Genomic DNA, 16,701 nt, shown 5'->3' on the forward strand with positions numbered 1-16,701 from the left:
CCACGACGTCGTCGAAATCAAATTACTTTTATAAAATACATTTTAATAAAACTTATCAACTGGTTACATACTTGCAGTGTAATACTGGTATGACAAAAATATAGCATATAACAAAAGATAAAATCTTCAATAAATATAATAATTAAATAACAAAATATACAAAAGTTCATATCATAACAATGAATTTTGTAAGCTGAAATGATAAGAGAAGTAATGATACAATGAAGTTAAATGTATTCAATTTAAAAATATAATACAACAGGTACCTTAAATAACTGGTAATTTTATGCTGATGACTATAATGACAGGCAATATTTACAAAATTATTAACAAACAATTCAAAGTTTGTTGGACTAGTTTCACTTCTTTTAATTTTCTTCGTGTTGAATGTTTGATTTGTTACCCCACATCCAGTGAATTGCTTTATTTACGTTCAGTAAAATCCATGGGAAAAAACCTCCACCGCTTAGTACTTTTCCGCACATAAATTTCACATAATCAGTGATCATTGTTAAGGAAATACTTTTTCAATAATACTGGAAAATTGCAGTTTGGTCATTCTACAAACACATGCAACCTTTGTCTTCAAATGCCGAGAGCAATATCGAAAAAAAAAAATTTAACATAATAAATCGATAATAGCAAAAGTAGGTAATGAGCTGTGGTATTAAAAAAAATGACGATTCTCGGAAATAATTCAATTATAGAATTAAGTATCCTAAAAAGGTCCAAAGTTTACTAGTTTTTGTAGGATGACTTAGTAAAGTTTAAAAAAGGATATTAGATAGTCCATGGCGGATGCCCTCCATTAATGTATAACACATACATGAAACCATCTTTGCAACGTCCTTTGATGGAGTAATAATAAGGCAAAAAACTGTGAAGTCTAAATCTACAATGACAAGATTAGAAATGAAAAGTGCAAGTCAGCAACTTGTACTTTCTATGTTCATAGAACTTTATGGCAGCAGAATTCGTTGTGAGGACGTGCAAAAAGACCGCTTTTACTTTCTTTCTTTCAGTAGTGGTAAGATGTGTGATGAGTGAATCAAGGAGTAGAGAGGCAATTCCATTTCGTCGATACTGTTTGAGTACCCCTAAAGACAGAATGTACGCAATATCTGATCTTTCAGCAAATTTTTTAGCAAGGATTCCTGTATCTTCCTCGTTTAGACTAGCATATGGCTTAATTTCAGCAACTATCAATCCTATTATCGCTTGGTTATATACTGCAGCAAGAGAATAGAACCTGCTAAAAAAGGAGATTTTTTCAGCTCCATTATATTGCTTTCTAGCAAACTTAAAAATAGATACCTGGTGCTGGAAGTTATCTCCTCATACCAATAGAAAGGATATTCAATAGGAAACCAGTCTTGGCACAAGGCTCGTACTTCATCCAAATCATCAGGACACAAAAATCGCAGTTGAACGTCCCCTAAAGAGTACAAAGGTATTTGATCGTCGCTCATTCCGTGCTCTCCGGAGGAGCATTTTCCATTTGATTGATACCTGAATTGGAAATATTTTATTTCTGTTCTTTAAGTAATTGTCTTAATTGACGATAATTAAATATCTACAAACCAGCTAATTCCGGCCATTAATTTCTTTTAAGAACACAACAGTTGGTTAATCTGACCCTTTTCTTTCATCTTTAAACAGAAAAATTTTTCACATCTGAAGTATTTTGACATATTTTTCTGATATCTCAAAAGCCATTTGTTTTCAATTTAACAATGACTCATCCGACACGATACAGATGGCAGCACAAACACTAGACTTGACAGCTGCGTTCGTAACAACCGGAAATAAACGAACCACAATGAGAAAACAGGAAAGGGGAGTGGTTTATGAATCAAGGAAGGAAAACTTAATTTTATGGTTTAAAAATTTTGAACCCAGGAAAAGCAATTTGTAGAATCTTAATTGAAAAACTTATAATTACTTTTAGAACACTCATTATATACGCATAAATTCCCAAAAATCCAAATTTCTGATGCTAACAACTTATTTCAAAAATGTTGGTTGCCAACATTTAATAAAAACTTCCAAACGTCATTTGAGTGATAACCAGATAACCTAAAAAATCTAAACAGACAACCACAAACGCACGTGGAAATGCCGCCCCGAAGTATCCAAGGTTTTAAAGGTATCTTTGAAATTACCACTGGGGGAAATTAGCCCTTATCCTGTGACCTTTTTCAGTTGTTCCGCTCAAGTTTTCCAAAGATAGTTCCAGCCATCATGAGATATTCATAAAGGAGCACTGTGTCCGAAACTACGACGAGAAAAAACCTCCGGGAAAAACTCTCTTCGTCCTAAATATACCCCCGTATGCCACCGAGGCGAGCCTGAAAACTGTCTTTTCAGCAGCTGGCAAAGTAAAAGTGGTTTATTTACAAGAAAGTGTTGCTGAAAACACAAGTGATGGCACTAAAGTCAGTTGTGGGTTTAAAGTCGCGTATGTTGTTTACGAGAAACAAGATGGACTTCTAAAAGCATTAAAACTAGAATCTCTAAATCCTTTGTCATCTCAAGAAAGTCCTGTCTTAGTGGGGTTAAGTAAATGGGTTTATGAATACAACTCTTCAGTTTACAATCATGAAAAGTTATATGAGGAAGTGAACACGTTTATAAAAACTAGTGACAAACTGGAAGAAGAAAAGAAAGCAAAAGAAAAGGAAGAAGTAGATGATGATGGATGGACAGTGGTCACAAAGAAAGGGAGAAACCCAGGTGTGTCAAGAAAAGAAAGCGTTGAAAATAAAATTATCCAGAAAAATAAAATTAAATCTAGGAAAAAAGAACTGAAGAACTTCTACACATTCCAGTTAAAGGAGCAGAAAATGAAAAACATTATCGTCTTACGAAAAAACTTCCAAGATTCTAAAGAAAAAGTCAACTTAATGAAGAAAATGAGAAACTTCAAACCCTACTGATTTTATTTACGTTCTTTATGTGTATTTATTACAATGTTCATAAGTTTATTAAATGGTAGTTGCTGTAGTTGATTCATTAAATCGTCGATTTTTCCATACACGCAGTTTGTTGAAAGAGCCACTTGTATTGCCTGAGCAAACCTATCTAATGAAAGCTGTAAATGTTGGTGTTGTTTTCCATTTTTACTGCTATATAAAAGAATAAATCTTAATGCTGTCGTTAAATGTTGAGCATAAACAGCTTTTGGTGGAGTTGTTTGTGGAATTTCAAGAATACTATTGAGTAGCGCTAGGTGTAAGTGGCAGTACAATTCAGAATCTTCATCATAAATTGGTGCTAAGGTGCACCATCTTATCAATCCAGCTATTGCAGTGGTAGCCTCCATTGCTATTGCACCTGGTGGTAAAGCGGCTTGTTTTTGCTGGGCAGCTATGCAGAGATACGAATTTTGTGAAATCTGAAATTTTTACATTAGCAGGGGTTCAAGAATCAGTGCTGCTTACCCATAGCGTTATTGTTTGTAATAATGTTTCGCTTGGATATGGTTGTTCTTTTTTCTTTGAGTTAAAATAATTTTCTGCCACAGCAGTTAGAAAATTCGCTGTAAATTGTGGAGCTACATCTGGCAGAATTTTCATTCGCTCCGCCGCGCTTGGAACAAGATGAAAATAATCGTAAACAATTGCTTGGGCTAATTTACAACTATTAACAGAAGTACATCCCAATTGTTGCATCCAAGTGCTGGCAGATATTAGAATGGCAGGGGAAGGAATCCCAATAGCTAAAGAGACAAGTTTGCTTAAAATTCCAGCTCTTTGCATGGCTGTAGTTCCACTGAAGAGAGAAAGAAAAACTGTGTTTCTTGAAGCTTCATTGGTGAGTCCATTAAAGTGTTCAAACAGAATTTCTAATAGTTGGAGCTCCAGTAAGGCTGATAGAGGAGAAGAGCGTTTATTACCGCGACGGTCCACCTCACAAAATATGAATTCAGACATTAAATCCAAGGCTAAATCCATGTTTTTTATACTGGTGATCCGACCACATATTAACTCTCCTAAAATTCGTAATAAGTCTGCGGGTTTTTATAACAGATTTATGTCTTGTCTTTACCTATTTTATTTAAAGCTTCTTTAGCACACAAAGGGAAATCTAGCTTCCGCAGAGTTTGTTTAAGATTCACTTCAGATGCTGCCGACATTTTCACAAAAAGAGAACTTTATTTAATATCGAAACACATTTATTTCTGCATTTTAGTGCTCTTTGTACCATTTGAGGTTAAGATCACATAACCTCAAAAAAATTGTCAACATCTTCTAGAGCATTCAAGAGCGTTTAAGAGCTTCCGAAAGATGGTTATTGCAATTGGTTTAGAAGGAAGTGCCAACAAACTGGGCATTGGTATAATAAAAGACGGCGAGGTCTTATCAAATGTCAGGCGGACCTACATTACCCCTCCAGGCGAAGGATTTTTGCCAAAAGAGACAGCAGAACATCACAGGCAAAATGTAATAAAAGTACTGAAAGATGCTATTGACCAATCGGGTGTTAAACCCTCTGAAATTGATGTTATATGTTACACCAAAGGCCCCGGAATGGGGGCGCCTCTGGCAAGTGTGGCTATTGTTGCAAGAACACTTGCGCAACTTTGGGACAAACCTCTTTTAGGCGTCAACCATTGTATTGGTCGTATCCTTTTTCATCTGAAGCAAAAAAACTTATTCTAGCTTTTCCTTAACAGTGTGTAGATATTGAAATGGGGCGACTTATAACAGGTGCCCAAAATCCCACAGTACTCTATGTAAGCGGAGGTAACACTCAAGTTATCGCATATTCTCGAAATAAATACCGGATATTTGGGGAGACTATCGATATTGCCGTGGGAAATTGTCTGGATCGCTTTGCACGCGTTTTAAAACTATCCAATGAACCCAGTCCAGGATACAACATAGAACAATTGGCTAAAAAAGGAAGCAAATATATAGAATTACCATATTGTGTCAAGGGTATGGATGTAAGCTTCTCAGGAATCCTCACATTTATGGAAGAAAGGGCTGAGAAGTTTTTGAAGGAAGGCTACTCCTCTGAAGATCTGTGCTTTTCACTGCAGGAAACTATTTTTGCCATGCTAGTTGAAACGACAGAACGCGCCCTAGCTCATTGTAACTCGGAAGAAGTTCTTATTGTGGGTGGTGTGGGTTGCAATGAACGGCTACAAGAAATGATGGGACAAATGTGTTGTGAAAGAGGAGCCAAATTATTTGCCACTGATGAGAGGTTTTGTATTGATAATGGAGTTATGATAGCACAAGCTGGAGCTGAGATGTTTAACTCAGGAGGAGTCATGAAATGGGAAGATTGTTTTATTACACAACGGTTTAGAACAGATGAGGTCCAAGTTACGTGGAGAAATGATTAGTTTTTTGTAATAAAGAATTAAAATTTAAATTTGGTGTCGTTGTTAGGGTTTTTTGTTCCCCCCGCCAAAAACAACTTGGTGTAAAAAATAAAGTCCCTAAATTATTGAAGTAGCTTGGCTAGCGAGACGCCATTTCCCGTTGTGGAAGTTAAGAGGTGTCGAAAATACATTATTAAAAAAATAATTACAAGTGTTTTTTTATTCGGAAAAAGGCCAATACATTCTGCTGCAGGAATTGCTGAACAAAAATTAAGGTAAGATCACAAGTCTGTGCAAGTACAGTGCTCATTAAAACAGTTCCTTCTACTTAAGAATTGTGTTTGCGTTATAAGTACAAATACAGTTAAGTCGATACCGACAAATCACCGTCAAAAAGTACAAGTACGCGAAAGACTCAGTAGTTTGTGTTGTGAATTTTGAAGTTAAAAGTCAAGTAAGTTAGTTGTTTGGGAAAAAATGTTATGCCTGAAGAAGCGAAATGTAATCAAAAAGTGTTTTAATGGTAACAATGGAGCTGGCGGCAGACCGAAGGTAAGATTAAAATAACATCGGTCTCAAAAAGATTAAATCAAAAGTGTTTAGAAATCTCTTTTTTGTTGTAAAACTTAGTAGAAACATTTCCAATTTCTAACAAAACTCTTATTCCCTTAGCATCATAAATCATTGATAACATGGACTCGGAAGATTCACGAGATGCATCTTCTGGCAATGAAAGTGAAAGAAAAGGACCGCGTAGTCCCAGCAGTTCTAGATCCAGAAGTCGAAATTCACAAGCTGGATCTATTATAAGTAGATCCGCGTCTCCACCAAGTGGACCTGAATCTCCTCGATCGCCAGACGCTAGATCAGCTTTAAGCAGATCATCTTCACCAGAAGATAGTAGATCTGAGACACATTCTAGATCTCGAAGTAGATTAAAATCCCCAGGAAGTGTTTCATCTCACAGTTCACCAGCCAGTAGAACACGTTCGCCAAATTCACCAGAAAATCACCCTAGATCACCTATAAACGGTGACGGTCCTCGATCTCCATCTCCAGCTAATTCATCTCGCTCTAGCTCACCTCAAAATCCAAAAAGTCCCGCGTCAAATCGTGACGCAAAGTCGGCGAGTAGTCGTAGCTCTAATAAATCTATTTCACCCGACAGAGTTACGAATGTTTCTGGTAGGTCTGGTTCTTCGCGGGGCTCAAGAGCCGCCAAAAGATCAGATAATGATGATGGAAATACTTCAGATTCCAGTGTGGCAAGTGTTGACTCATCAAGTCGCAAAAATAAGAATATCACAAAGAATGTTGATACACAACCAGAAGAAATTTCAGATGGTAAGAAATATCAGTTTGTTTTAATAGCAGGCTAATGTTTTTTTAGGGGATATGGAATCTGACCATGAGAAAGAAATTGAAGAAATCAAAGAGAAACCAGCAGTAAATGTTAGGAGGGAAATTAATATTAACCATGAAGATTTATCTGATGTATCTGATTTGGACGAATCAATTGGGGGGCACTCTGATGACGACCGTGAAGACAAAGAAGACAAAAGACCGAATGGAGAAGCGAAGGACGACAATGACCTTGCAATTCCAGACAAAGCCAACAGAGCTGAAGATGGAGAAGAACAGTTGGATTTTGAAGCAGAAGATGGAGAATGTGAGATGGAAGAGAAAAAAGACAAAGAAGATAAAGACACGGGTTCTATACCAGAAGATGGCGAAACTGCTGAACAGAAAGAAAAACAACGTGAAGAGCTTGAAGAAGGTGAAGTTACTGATGAAGATGAAGTGAGGCCAGAAGAAACAGAACCTAGACCAGTCTGCAGATTTTTTTCCAGAGGACAGTGCACGTGGGGCGCTAGTTGCCGATTTTTACATCCGGGCGTTACTGATAAAGGTTGCTAACTCCGACGTATTTCCACTTTTTAGACGCTAAATTTGACAAAATTCTAGGAAACTATACAATGTTCGAATTAATTAGACCAGTAGTTCCGGGCGAATATGGTAGAGAAGAGCGATCATACGGAAGACCAGATCCAGCTCCTATTGAATCCGCGTGGGAAAGAGGACTTAGAACGGCCAAAGAAATGTTGCGAAAATCTATTAAACGCAAGGAACAGGACATCGATTTTGAGGAAAAGAAAATGAATTTGAGTTTAGCCCAAGAGGAATTTGACAAAGAAAATGGATATTACGGTCGAGTTGCATCGCCTGAACCAAGGTGAGTTTAATTCTATTGTTTTTTTTTAGTACATTCAATTTTCTGCTTCACAGTAGGTACGTCAGACATGTACCAGTAGAGTACCCGCCTGTGGCTCGGCCGGCGCCCACTGAAGAGTATTATGGACGAAGACAAGTTATTTATGAACCAGACTTTGTGCCACCTCCTCGTGAAAGAATTAGAACCTACAGAGAACTACCATCACATCGAATGCCAGACTATTATAATAACAAGTACGAGGAGGAGGCTGCACCAGCAAGTACAAAGGTTTTTTGAACCTACTTTAATTTGTGATATATTTTCACTAAAAATGTGTTTAGACTCGCAAACCCAAACGTGAAGTGATAGTACAGAGAGCAGAAGCAGAAAGGCCCGTGCGAGGAGATGAATGGTCAGATCCTTGGATGAGGTCAAAATCTCCTGCCGGTAGAAAAAGTGGCAGAAAGCGATCTTACAGTTCTGGGTCAAGTTATTCTTCCAGCAGGTAATTAGAAACTCTTTCGGAATTGTGGTCAATATAACGTTTTATGGGTTTTGTTTTTTAGTTCGTCTCGAAGTTCATCAGAATCTAGTCGTAGCTCATTCCGGTCCAGATCTAGATCTCACAACAAAAAGACGGCAAGAACACATCGCAGCAGACATGTTTCACCTTCAGTTATTGTATCTGAAAGAAAAGCAGCGAATGAAAGAGCGGCTTTAATGAATCCACCTGCACCTAGAAAGCGAGCTCCTTCGCCAGGTAAAACTTCTTTCTTTCAAATCTCATTGTAGTGAATGTTTTCTAATAGGCATGATGAGAGTGACTGCCACAAACCCCCCAGCACCATTAAAAGAGGATCAGTTTGGACGCACCAGAAGCAAAATGGCCATAGCAGCAGCTCTTGCACGGGTAAAGAGCCGCAGAAGGTCATCAAAATCTTCTTCAGACAGCTCAGGCTCAAGTTCCAGCGACTCAGATTCATCTGGATCAAGTAGTTCATCTAGTAGAGACGGAAGTTCACCTAGAAGAGCGTCAGGTGTGGATATTTCCATAGTTAAAGCTATGGATGCATTGAAAGGAGGCTCATCAGAGAAACGTCAAATAAAATTAAATTTGAAGAATCCAGTTGGAGTACGTAAGCCAGAGATTTCAGATATCGCGCGTAAGACAGAGGCACTACAAGGCAAGAAACGACCGGTGAGTTCACCGCCACCGACCGACCCGAAGTCAAAGAAAGCCACTTCGCGGAGAGAAGAGTTGTTAAAACAGTTGAAAGCTGTGGAGGATGCAATAGCAAAAAAGAGGTCAAAAGTAAATTAATGATTATATGGCTAGTAATTCCTTTATAAGGGATTTTGCCTAAACCGGTTTTTCCCCCTTGACACATGGTTGATGTGTGGTATCAGCACTAATAGTAATTGTAGAATTGTCATTGATGTGTTACATGGATGATTTCAAATTAGGTGCTTTACATAGAGTAAGTTAATAAATGACTGATGTTTAGTGTTGACTTCTGATTACTAGTATTAGTAAGAACATTCACGTAAACTCAATTGTGATTTTAATAGCCTGTACATTATAGTAGTGTAATAAAATAACTATTATTTCATTTGTTTTGCATAAGATTTTGAGTTAGGATTAATATGTGCCTATAATGATCAAAAGACTTATGAATTCTTCAATACAAGTATTAACGCGACTTGAAAATTGCATTAATCATAGTTTTTGATGTGTTAGCACAGCAGTGATACCACGACAGGTTTTGACAGGTGTTATGTAACACAATATTTTGAGTTTAAGTGCGTCACATAAAAAAGGCACAAAACATACTTTTATGTATATTTGTTTATAAAAATTTGTCAGTTTGTTGATGTAGTACTTTATTAATTAATTGTACTTTTCACTGAAGTAAACAATGATCTTCAGAATTTGTTTTTTTAGTCTTTTTAATTAATAGTTATTCGGGTGTGGAAATGAGCATTTTTGTTTCGAAAACGCACTTATTTCGATATATTACAAATGGTAAGAGATTGGCGTGTTTAACGATTGCAATTAAAAAAAACAAAATACCAGTTTAGACATACAGTTGTTCCAAAATTGCCATAAAAAAACATACAGCAAGACGCAACATTATTTCCCCTAAAAAAGTAAACATTCTCTTGATTTGTTAAGAGGTTTATAAATAAAACTAGAAAAAAAAAATTGAATTGCTACAGTAACAACCCGTTAACTTTAAGATCTAAATTCAATTTACGCCCTACGGTTTTCGGTCATGTTTTTCATGGATATCTTGATGTGAAATTTTTTGAATCATGATAATTGCTATTCAGCTGTTTTTTAACATGACAGCTCAAATAAATTTGTTTTTTCTATTGAGTTCTGTTTTTTATTCATGTGTATGAGTAATGGCAATTAGTTGTTAGTAAAAACTTCCAATTGGTTATTAGGAAAAGTGGAATACTACTTACTTTGTGACTCATTTATGCATGAATAGTCATTTTCAATTTCTGGAAGTTCTGAAGCTTGAAAAAAAGTTGTCGAATAGATAATGAGAGAATCTTCAAAAAATGTCCATTATTCGTCATCTTGTCGTGAACCCGGTAGGACCGGGAAGGCCAACGTGAACTTCGATTTAATTTTGTTTTTTCTCTCCCCACCTCTACCCATTTTCCCCGTCCTGTCACTCGTACAACTGACGTCATTCATGATTACAACATTCAACATCGGAGGAAAACAGAGAGCGAAACAGAGAGAGACGATTCGTAGAGTGAGTGAGTACAAGTAGTTTTGAAAACAACTGTCTGTGGTGTGGTGTGCTCGCATATTTGCGCGATTTTGTTGTGAATAGCAGCTATTAAAATGGATACATCTTTACGACAACAAGTGATGATTAACCAGTTTGTGGTGGCGGCGGGTTGTGCCAGAGAACAAGCAACGCAAATCTTACAGTCTGCACAGTGGCAATTTGAGGTAAATGGCTAACGTTTTGTAAACAAACAGCCGTGGACATAAACATGGCGGCTGTCCCCGTCCCTCCGGCCCCAGCTCGCCCGCACTTCTCGATCGAAACGACGTTTTATCGACGCGATTTGGTCAAGGGCCTCAAGGTCACGGTGTTAGTTGCTTCCTCTTCTCGCCTCTATTTCCGTTTCCTTGCCCCCCTTTTTCCCCCGAACACTGCTTCCGCTTGCCCCAATCCTTGGGCTGGGATAATCGTCACAACACGACCACGTGACCATAATATTTATCACTGGAACCGGAGTTAGCATGGCACCGTGAAGGTGTCGTCGGCCCTCAGATTCCTTTCAAATTGAACGAAATTATTCTCATAGGAGATGACTTGTTGGTGTTAATTTGTTTGGTTAATGGACTGAAATTTAATCACAGAAAATAAACAATGATCTCAAAAGAATGAATAATCCATTAATCATTCATTTATAAAAATATCACCTATTGCGTTTGTTTACCAGAAAGTAGTGGCAAAATTTGTGGTTCACAAATTCCAACAAGAAGTAACGTTTTTTGGTCTGCCATTTCTTCTATCTGATGGCTAATCTTATTAAACTCTTCTATAAAGTAATGCAACGATTTTTGCAATAGAACTAATGATTTCTTCTAAATTTGCACATTTGACAGTTTGTAAATGACATGAGGACCTACTAGATTTTGTATGTTTAAATTAATCATGTACACTTATTATAGAGGTGTCCGGAAGGTCGCGTATTATCTTGACACTGCATTAACAGAAAAAATGTTAAACTTCCATTTTTCAAGATATGAAGAGTAAACATCTAATGAAAAAATAAAGATTTTTGACCAATTATATCAGGTGACAATGTTTCCTGTTCCTCCGTTTTGGTTGAACTGAGAAAATAGTATGGAAAACTTTTTTTTTATTATTTTAGACATTTATGATTTTAAAATTGGTTAATTTGTGGCTTTGCCAAAATAATATGAGTATAATTTGCAGGTGGTTGATTAAAAAAAATATTTTGATTTCATACTAATTCCTGAAAGAAAATGTTTCGAAATCAATGGTAAACAATTGTAAAGTGAAGATAAATTACTTTAGTCTGTATGGTGCATGAGCAGAACTGAAAATAAATAAAAGATGGCGTCAAAATTTTGAATTTGCTTAAATTTATAATGTTATCTATAAATATATTTTATAATATAATCTTGAAACAGTATAGTAATTTTTGAAATAAATGCAGTCGTCGTTTAGATATAATTTTATCAGTTAAGCCAATTTGCGATATTTTTTAGAACACGATGTAGCTATTTATAGCAATGCCTATGATATCCACTAATAAACGACTACTAATACGAATAATCCACTTTAGTTTGTTAAAAAAAACATAAACGCAGGATAGGATATCTGCAATTGTTACAAATTATAGAATAATTTAGTAAGTATTAATTTTTACAAATATCTATTTCATCAAATAAGGGATTTATGAAATTTTATTCAATAAGAATATTAACCAATTTTTTTGTAAATGTGTTTCAAACACTTTAATATGGAGAACATAATCATGTTATGTTTTTAGTTTTCTTATTATTGGAGGCTTTGTTTGTACGTGCTTTATTGATTTTTATAACAACAATTTAATGTTATCAGTTTATGATTTTATCCGGTTTTAACAGTTATTGTTATTGTATTGACAAAATTTACGACAACAGCTTAATTTATTGTATACATTAACTCGACGGTGGAATTATTAAAAATTGAGTACGATTGTTATAAATTACTCCCCTATTAATATTCATAATGGTAAGTGATACATTTGGCATTATTTGAAGTAATTTTTACACTGATTGTGCCCTTGAATTCTTACAATTTTATTTACTACGGAAGTAGTGTCAGTTTGCTATTTTTATATTATTATGACATTAACATCTTGGTTTTGAATAGAACGAAAAAAAAAGTCGTATCTTGTTTAAGATAATTTTTGTGATATCCTTTTTGTGCTTTGTTTATTTTAAAAACAAGTGTATGATCGTAATAATCTCTAGATTTTTTGAAAATTTATTTGAATTTTAATGTGAAATTGGTTAAATTGATGAGCAATAATTTAGTTTATATCTCCAGGGTAACATTTTTAACAAGATTAATCTTATCTCAGGCAGAATGCTGGATCAATTCGCATTTTTCTGAATTTATGTTGATTTATTGTTTACTCTTAAAGTGTATCTAATTTTCTTCAAAGAAAATCTCATCTTTTGATTTTATTTAAACCTTAAGCGTAGTTGCTAATCTTATCGTTCGATTAAAGATTTTGATGTCTGAGAAAGTCGGGGCTAATTATAAAAATGTTTCAAACAAGCGCAAAGAAACAATAAAATCTGTGTAATGTTTACGACAATGTCATACCTAGAAGAAGCTGCATTTAATTAAATAACTGGAAATTTTGTTCTTTGTTTTTTAATTTTATGGAAACAATCTCTTATGTATGCTTTTTAATTTCTGGGCTCTATTAGCTTTTAGAGTGTAATTGAAACAATGCAGTTACAAAAATTGAGGCTATCTGAGGGTTATGATTATGAAATTATGATATGGATATGAGTAAGCGATTGAGTTCTTCTGTAAAGAAAGAAAATTTTCCACAACAACTTTATTGTTACGAAAGCAACTAATAATTTTTGTAATAATTTGCTTATTGTTGTGACGCACCTACAAGCAATATCTAATCAGACTAATCACAACTAAAGTAGTTTTTCTTAGAAATAATTTACAATTTTACCATTTGCTTCAGTTTTCCACTATAATGGATTTTCTGTGTAGAATCATTTCATTTTTAGCCTGTATGTATATTAATTATGAAATTCCCTCAATTGGGTATAAAACCAGAATTAACTTTAATTGTTATTATTCATTATGATTAGTTGCCTTTATATTTCTTATGTTAATTGACTAGTTTATGCTAGGTCACATGTGACAATTTGTAAATTAATCGTTAACATTTAGAATTAAAATAAATGACTCAAAAATACAAGCTCCACCTTTTAATTGATCATTTCAACGATATAAATAGATCGTCATGGTAAACTTTATTTAGTCGAGGAAAAATTAGTACTTTGCTTTTTACTACACGTGGAAAGTATTAATCTTTTTGCTAAAAACGTCCAAGTTTATGACGTAAAGCTAACGTGTTCCAACAATTGCCGCTTAATCGCGCATTGCAGGAAGATATTTTATTCAGAACATCCCAGTTCAAATGTGTCTCGAAGAATAATTTCGTGGGTTATACATATTCGGCGATATCTTATTTCTTTGTTTTGGGTTTGAAAATAGATAATGAATAAAACGGTGATGAGCCACTTTCAGTTCTTGGTAGTGTATACTTAAATTTTTAATTGGTAAATCCCTCCAAACAAAGATGTTATAAAAATATCTCATATCTTTCTTATCAGAACGTGATAGACCAAAACGTACTATTTGATGATACATATATGATTAGTATCGACTTATTAGATGGCGATTGAACGAAATTAATTTGAATTTTCTTTTGCAAAAGATCATGGCTTCACGATAACGTTTTTTGAACATCTGAGGGATTTCTATCTAAATTGTTATTATATTGTTATCTTTCAAAGTTGTTAATCGAACATTGGAGTAATATCAATTTATGTGTCATACAAATGCTACTTTGTTAGAAAATTGATAAAATAAACATGCGGTAATCCTCTCCACTATTCCGTTTGTGATTAGAATTGTTTATTATTAGCTATATGTTAACAAGATCTCTACACTGAAAATGAAGCGTTTTATCGAACTGCACCACGTTATTACGATATTTTACGCAATGTTAGTTTATTATCTCCTTGTGGCAGGATATTTTGGAATAATATTTAGTTTACTTGATAATGATAACGCAACAAAGTTCATCTTCTCGTCAACTACTTTGACAAACAAATCACAGTTTATCAAGATCAATGTGTAAATAATGTTGCAAAAGATAATCAAACAGGAATTTTCTATGCATATTCTAATTCTAAACATTTTTCTTATTTACAGACAGCGCTTAGTATATTTTTACAGCAAGATGCAGCTTTACCTACGTGTCCACCAGGAGCGTCTGCACATTTTGGACAGGTGGGTATTTTTTTTCCTACAACGCCATTACTCAACATTGAAAACTTCTCATGGTATAAAAAGCGTGACATTGACCACGAAAATTTGTTACTCACGACTGTGAGTTTTAATCATATTTATTTATGTAATACTTTTTACAACATGTCTCGTAATTACTACATTTAAACGTGTCCATAATTAGGTGATTGATTACTTAAGAGATACCCCAAGTTTTTTAAACTTGAGGTCGATGACATTTTCAGTGTATCGTGACCTGGAAACAATAATTTATGTTCAGGAGTAGCACGGAATCTTCTGTGACGTTCTCTATTGATCGCGATTTGTCTAATTTTTCTCAGGTTGTTTCTAGGTGCTTTGATGCTAAATCTGTTTGAAAATTGACATTTTGATGGCGACCTTGCTGGAGCCGGGTGTTTCTTCTAGTCTATTTTTGTAGAAGTCAATATTTTCCGTTCCACCTACTTTTACGGTCATAGCCGTACTTTGACATTTAATTTACTTTATTATTTAGAATTTAGAACTATCAACATCTTCTAGAAATGACTTTAGAAGACTTTTCTTCCTAAGTAAACTTACTTTTGCAAATTTCATGTTTATTGTTTTTTAAAAAGTTAGAACCTATTTGGTTGGTGTAGTCTAGACATTTTGTGAAAAACGGCAGCATGTGTCCATCAGGGACCATTTCAAATGAGGTTGTAATTTCGCAATGAGGCTGTTTGAAGAGTATAATTCGGTCAAGGGGCTTCTGGCCGCCATCCAGAATGCCGGAATGTCTGCTAACAATAGCCGCACTTCGTCCCTGACTGTTGGTGTTTTTGTTTCAGGTAATGACGCCGTGCAACACGCCGGCAACACCTCCGAATTTTCCCGATACTCTGTTAGCATTTTCAAAATTGTCGACGGGCAACGGGAATAGTCCAGCCACCAACAACAATAATGGTACACCACAAGCTCGTCAGTCTCCGCAGCCCACACAACAACGATAAAATGCGTATATTGACTAGTGCACCCGAATTCAGATGATGCTCAGAGGACTTTATAAATTAAGTGACTGTAATACTGTTAGTGGATATTTTGTTGAAGAAGTACCTAATCATACTTCTATTTTGTTGAAGTGGATTTTTCATTATATTGATAAGGGTTGCCCTAACATTGTGTCCAGCTATATTCATGCAATTGATCGAGTGTAATTTATTCACAGAGTTCCTGCAAGTGCAACTTTAAATAACTAGGTCCATTCTATGTGTTTGAACTTGTATTTAAAATTAGACTTCATATCGTACAAAAAAGACGACAACACCATAAAAGTAATATTTGTCATCAACTGTGTAGTAAGGATGTTACATATTTATAACGATGACGTACTTCATTTGTTTGCAGCATTGATGAATACAAATATTTTTTTAATAAAAATGCTGTGATGAGATTCTTTTTACTTTTGTTTGCGTAATATACCAAATAAAAGTAATACATAATAAAAAGATTTGAGTTTTGGGACAACTCTTGTAGTTAGTTTGCTTATTGGATTAATTTCATGATAAAAAAGAACCTCAAATTGTTGGTTTTGTATGCACTGGTTACAACTTGTTATGATTTTCGAAGCAGATTCGTGCATTTTCACCACATGTATGTACATAAATTTAAAGATTTTTCCAGTACTGAATAACTTTGGCAGTGAAAATATCAGATCCATTGAGAAAATGTTTGATAACACGCAATTGAACTAAGAAAATAGCATCAAATGTAATAAATTTTTGCTACATTAGAATGCCTATTGTCAAACACTAGAAATGCAGAAAACCACACTGAATAATTCTGATATTTTTATACCTTGCCATCTATACTTGAAAAGTATAATTCAATGGCAGAATAAGACGGTGCTTTTTCTTCTAGTTCTTGTAAAATTCGTAGTAGGAATTATGTAATAAATAGCTGTTATTTTGTATATATTAGTTAAGTTCAACTGACGAGCTTGTAATAGCTCATCTTCCTACTTTCAAGATTATTAAAATATTAAGGACAAGAATTTTGTATTTCATTACCCTCTTGTCTTGGTAATT

General features: G+C 34.9%; 6 protein-coding genes across 7 annotated transcripts; 4 read left to right on the forward strand and 2 right to left on the reverse strand.

The window, feature by feature from the left end:
* Positions 1 to 26: 26 nt before the first annotated feature.
* Naa60 (N-alpha-acetyltransferase 60) lies at positions 27 to 1,767 on the reverse strand. The gene is made up of 5 exons (XM_088030611.1): positions 1,582 to 1,767; positions 1,315 to 1,509; positions 941 to 1,252; positions 782 to 892; positions 27 to 501 (listed from the first exon to the last, which is right to left on the reverse strand). Exons 1-5 carry the CDS (start codon positions 1,596 to 1,598, stop codon positions 369 to 371), a joined length of 768 nt encoding a protein of 255 aa, XP_087886737.1. The 5' UTR covers positions 1,599 to 1,767; the 3' UTR covers positions 27 to 368.
* A 198-nt stretch (positions 1,768 to 1,965) lies between these two features.
* LOC148178918 (ribosomal RNA-processing protein 7 homolog A) lies at positions 1,966 to 3,003 on the forward strand. The gene is made up of 2 exons (XM_088030612.1): positions 1,966 to 2,146; positions 2,203 to 3,003. The coding sequence occupies exons 1-2, from the start codon at positions 2,116 to 2,118 to the stop codon at positions 2,934 to 2,936; spliced, it is 765 nt and encodes a 254-aa protein (XP_087886738.1). The 5' UTR covers positions 1,966 to 2,115; the 3' UTR covers positions 2,937 to 3,003.
* LOC148178919 (integrator complex subunit 15) lies at positions 2,919 to 4,135 on the reverse strand. Its single transcript, XM_088030609.1, has 3 exons — positions 4,048 to 4,135; positions 3,441 to 3,991; positions 2,919 to 3,394 (listed from the first exon to the last, which is right to left on the reverse strand). The coding sequence occupies exons 1-3, from the start codon at positions 4,133 to 4,135 to the stop codon at positions 2,939 to 2,941; spliced, it is 1,095 nt and encodes a 364-aa protein (XP_087886735.1). The 3' UTR covers positions 2,919 to 2,938.
* Positions 4,136 to 4,286: 151 nt separating this feature from the next.
* On the forward strand, positions 4,287 to 5,387 carry Tcs3 (Probable tRNA N6-adenosine threonylcarbamoyltransferase Tcs3). The gene is made up of 2 exons (XM_088030610.1): positions 4,287 to 4,623; positions 4,683 to 5,387. Exons 1-2 carry the CDS (start codon positions 4,287 to 4,289, stop codon positions 5,351 to 5,353), a joined length of 1,008 nt encoding a protein of 335 aa, XP_087886736.1. The 3' UTR covers positions 5,354 to 5,387.
* Positions 5,388 to 5,461: 74 nt separating this feature from the next.
* On the forward strand, positions 5,462 to 9,154 carry LOC148178921 (uncharacterized). Of its 2 annotated transcripts, none has more exons than XM_088030607.1 (8): positions 5,462 to 5,884; positions 6,005 to 6,676; positions 6,723 to 7,241; positions 7,298 to 7,565; positions 7,619 to 7,832; positions 7,886 to 8,049; positions 8,111 to 8,304; positions 8,354 to 9,154. In XM_088030607.1, exons 2-8 carry the CDS (start codon positions 6,025 to 6,027, stop codon positions 8,863 to 8,865), a joined length of 2,523 nt encoding a protein of 840 aa, XP_087886733.1. In that variant the 5' UTR covers positions 5,462 to 5,884; positions 6,005 to 6,024; the 3' UTR covers positions 8,866 to 9,154. The 2 variants fall into 2 exon arrangements, with proteins under 2 accessions (XP_087886733.1, XP_087886732.1); XM_088030606.1 differs by having other exon boundaries at positions 5,462 to 5,607.
* Positions 9,155 to 10,215: 1,061 nt separating this feature from the next.
* LOC148178922 (UBA-like domain-containing protein 2-A) lies at positions 10,216 to 16,667 on the forward strand. Its single transcript, XM_088030614.1, has 3 exons — positions 10,216 to 10,515; positions 14,564 to 14,641; positions 15,466 to 16,667. Exons 1-3 carry the CDS (start codon positions 10,405 to 10,407, stop codon positions 15,625 to 15,627), a joined length of 351 nt encoding a protein of 116 aa, XP_087886740.1. The 5' UTR covers positions 10,216 to 10,404; the 3' UTR covers positions 15,628 to 16,667.
* The last annotated feature ends 34 nt before the right edge of the window (positions 16,668 to 16,701 follow it).

This window comes from Gnatocerus cornutus, chromosome 2 (genome assembly GCF_029298725.1).
Source record: "Gnatocerus cornutus isolate USDA-ARS CGAHR chromosome 2, icGnaCorn1.1, whole genome shotgun sequence".
In the NCBI taxonomy this organism is placed as follows: Eukaryota; Metazoa; Arthropoda; class Insecta; order Coleoptera; family Tenebrionidae; genus Gnatocerus; species Gnatocerus cornutus.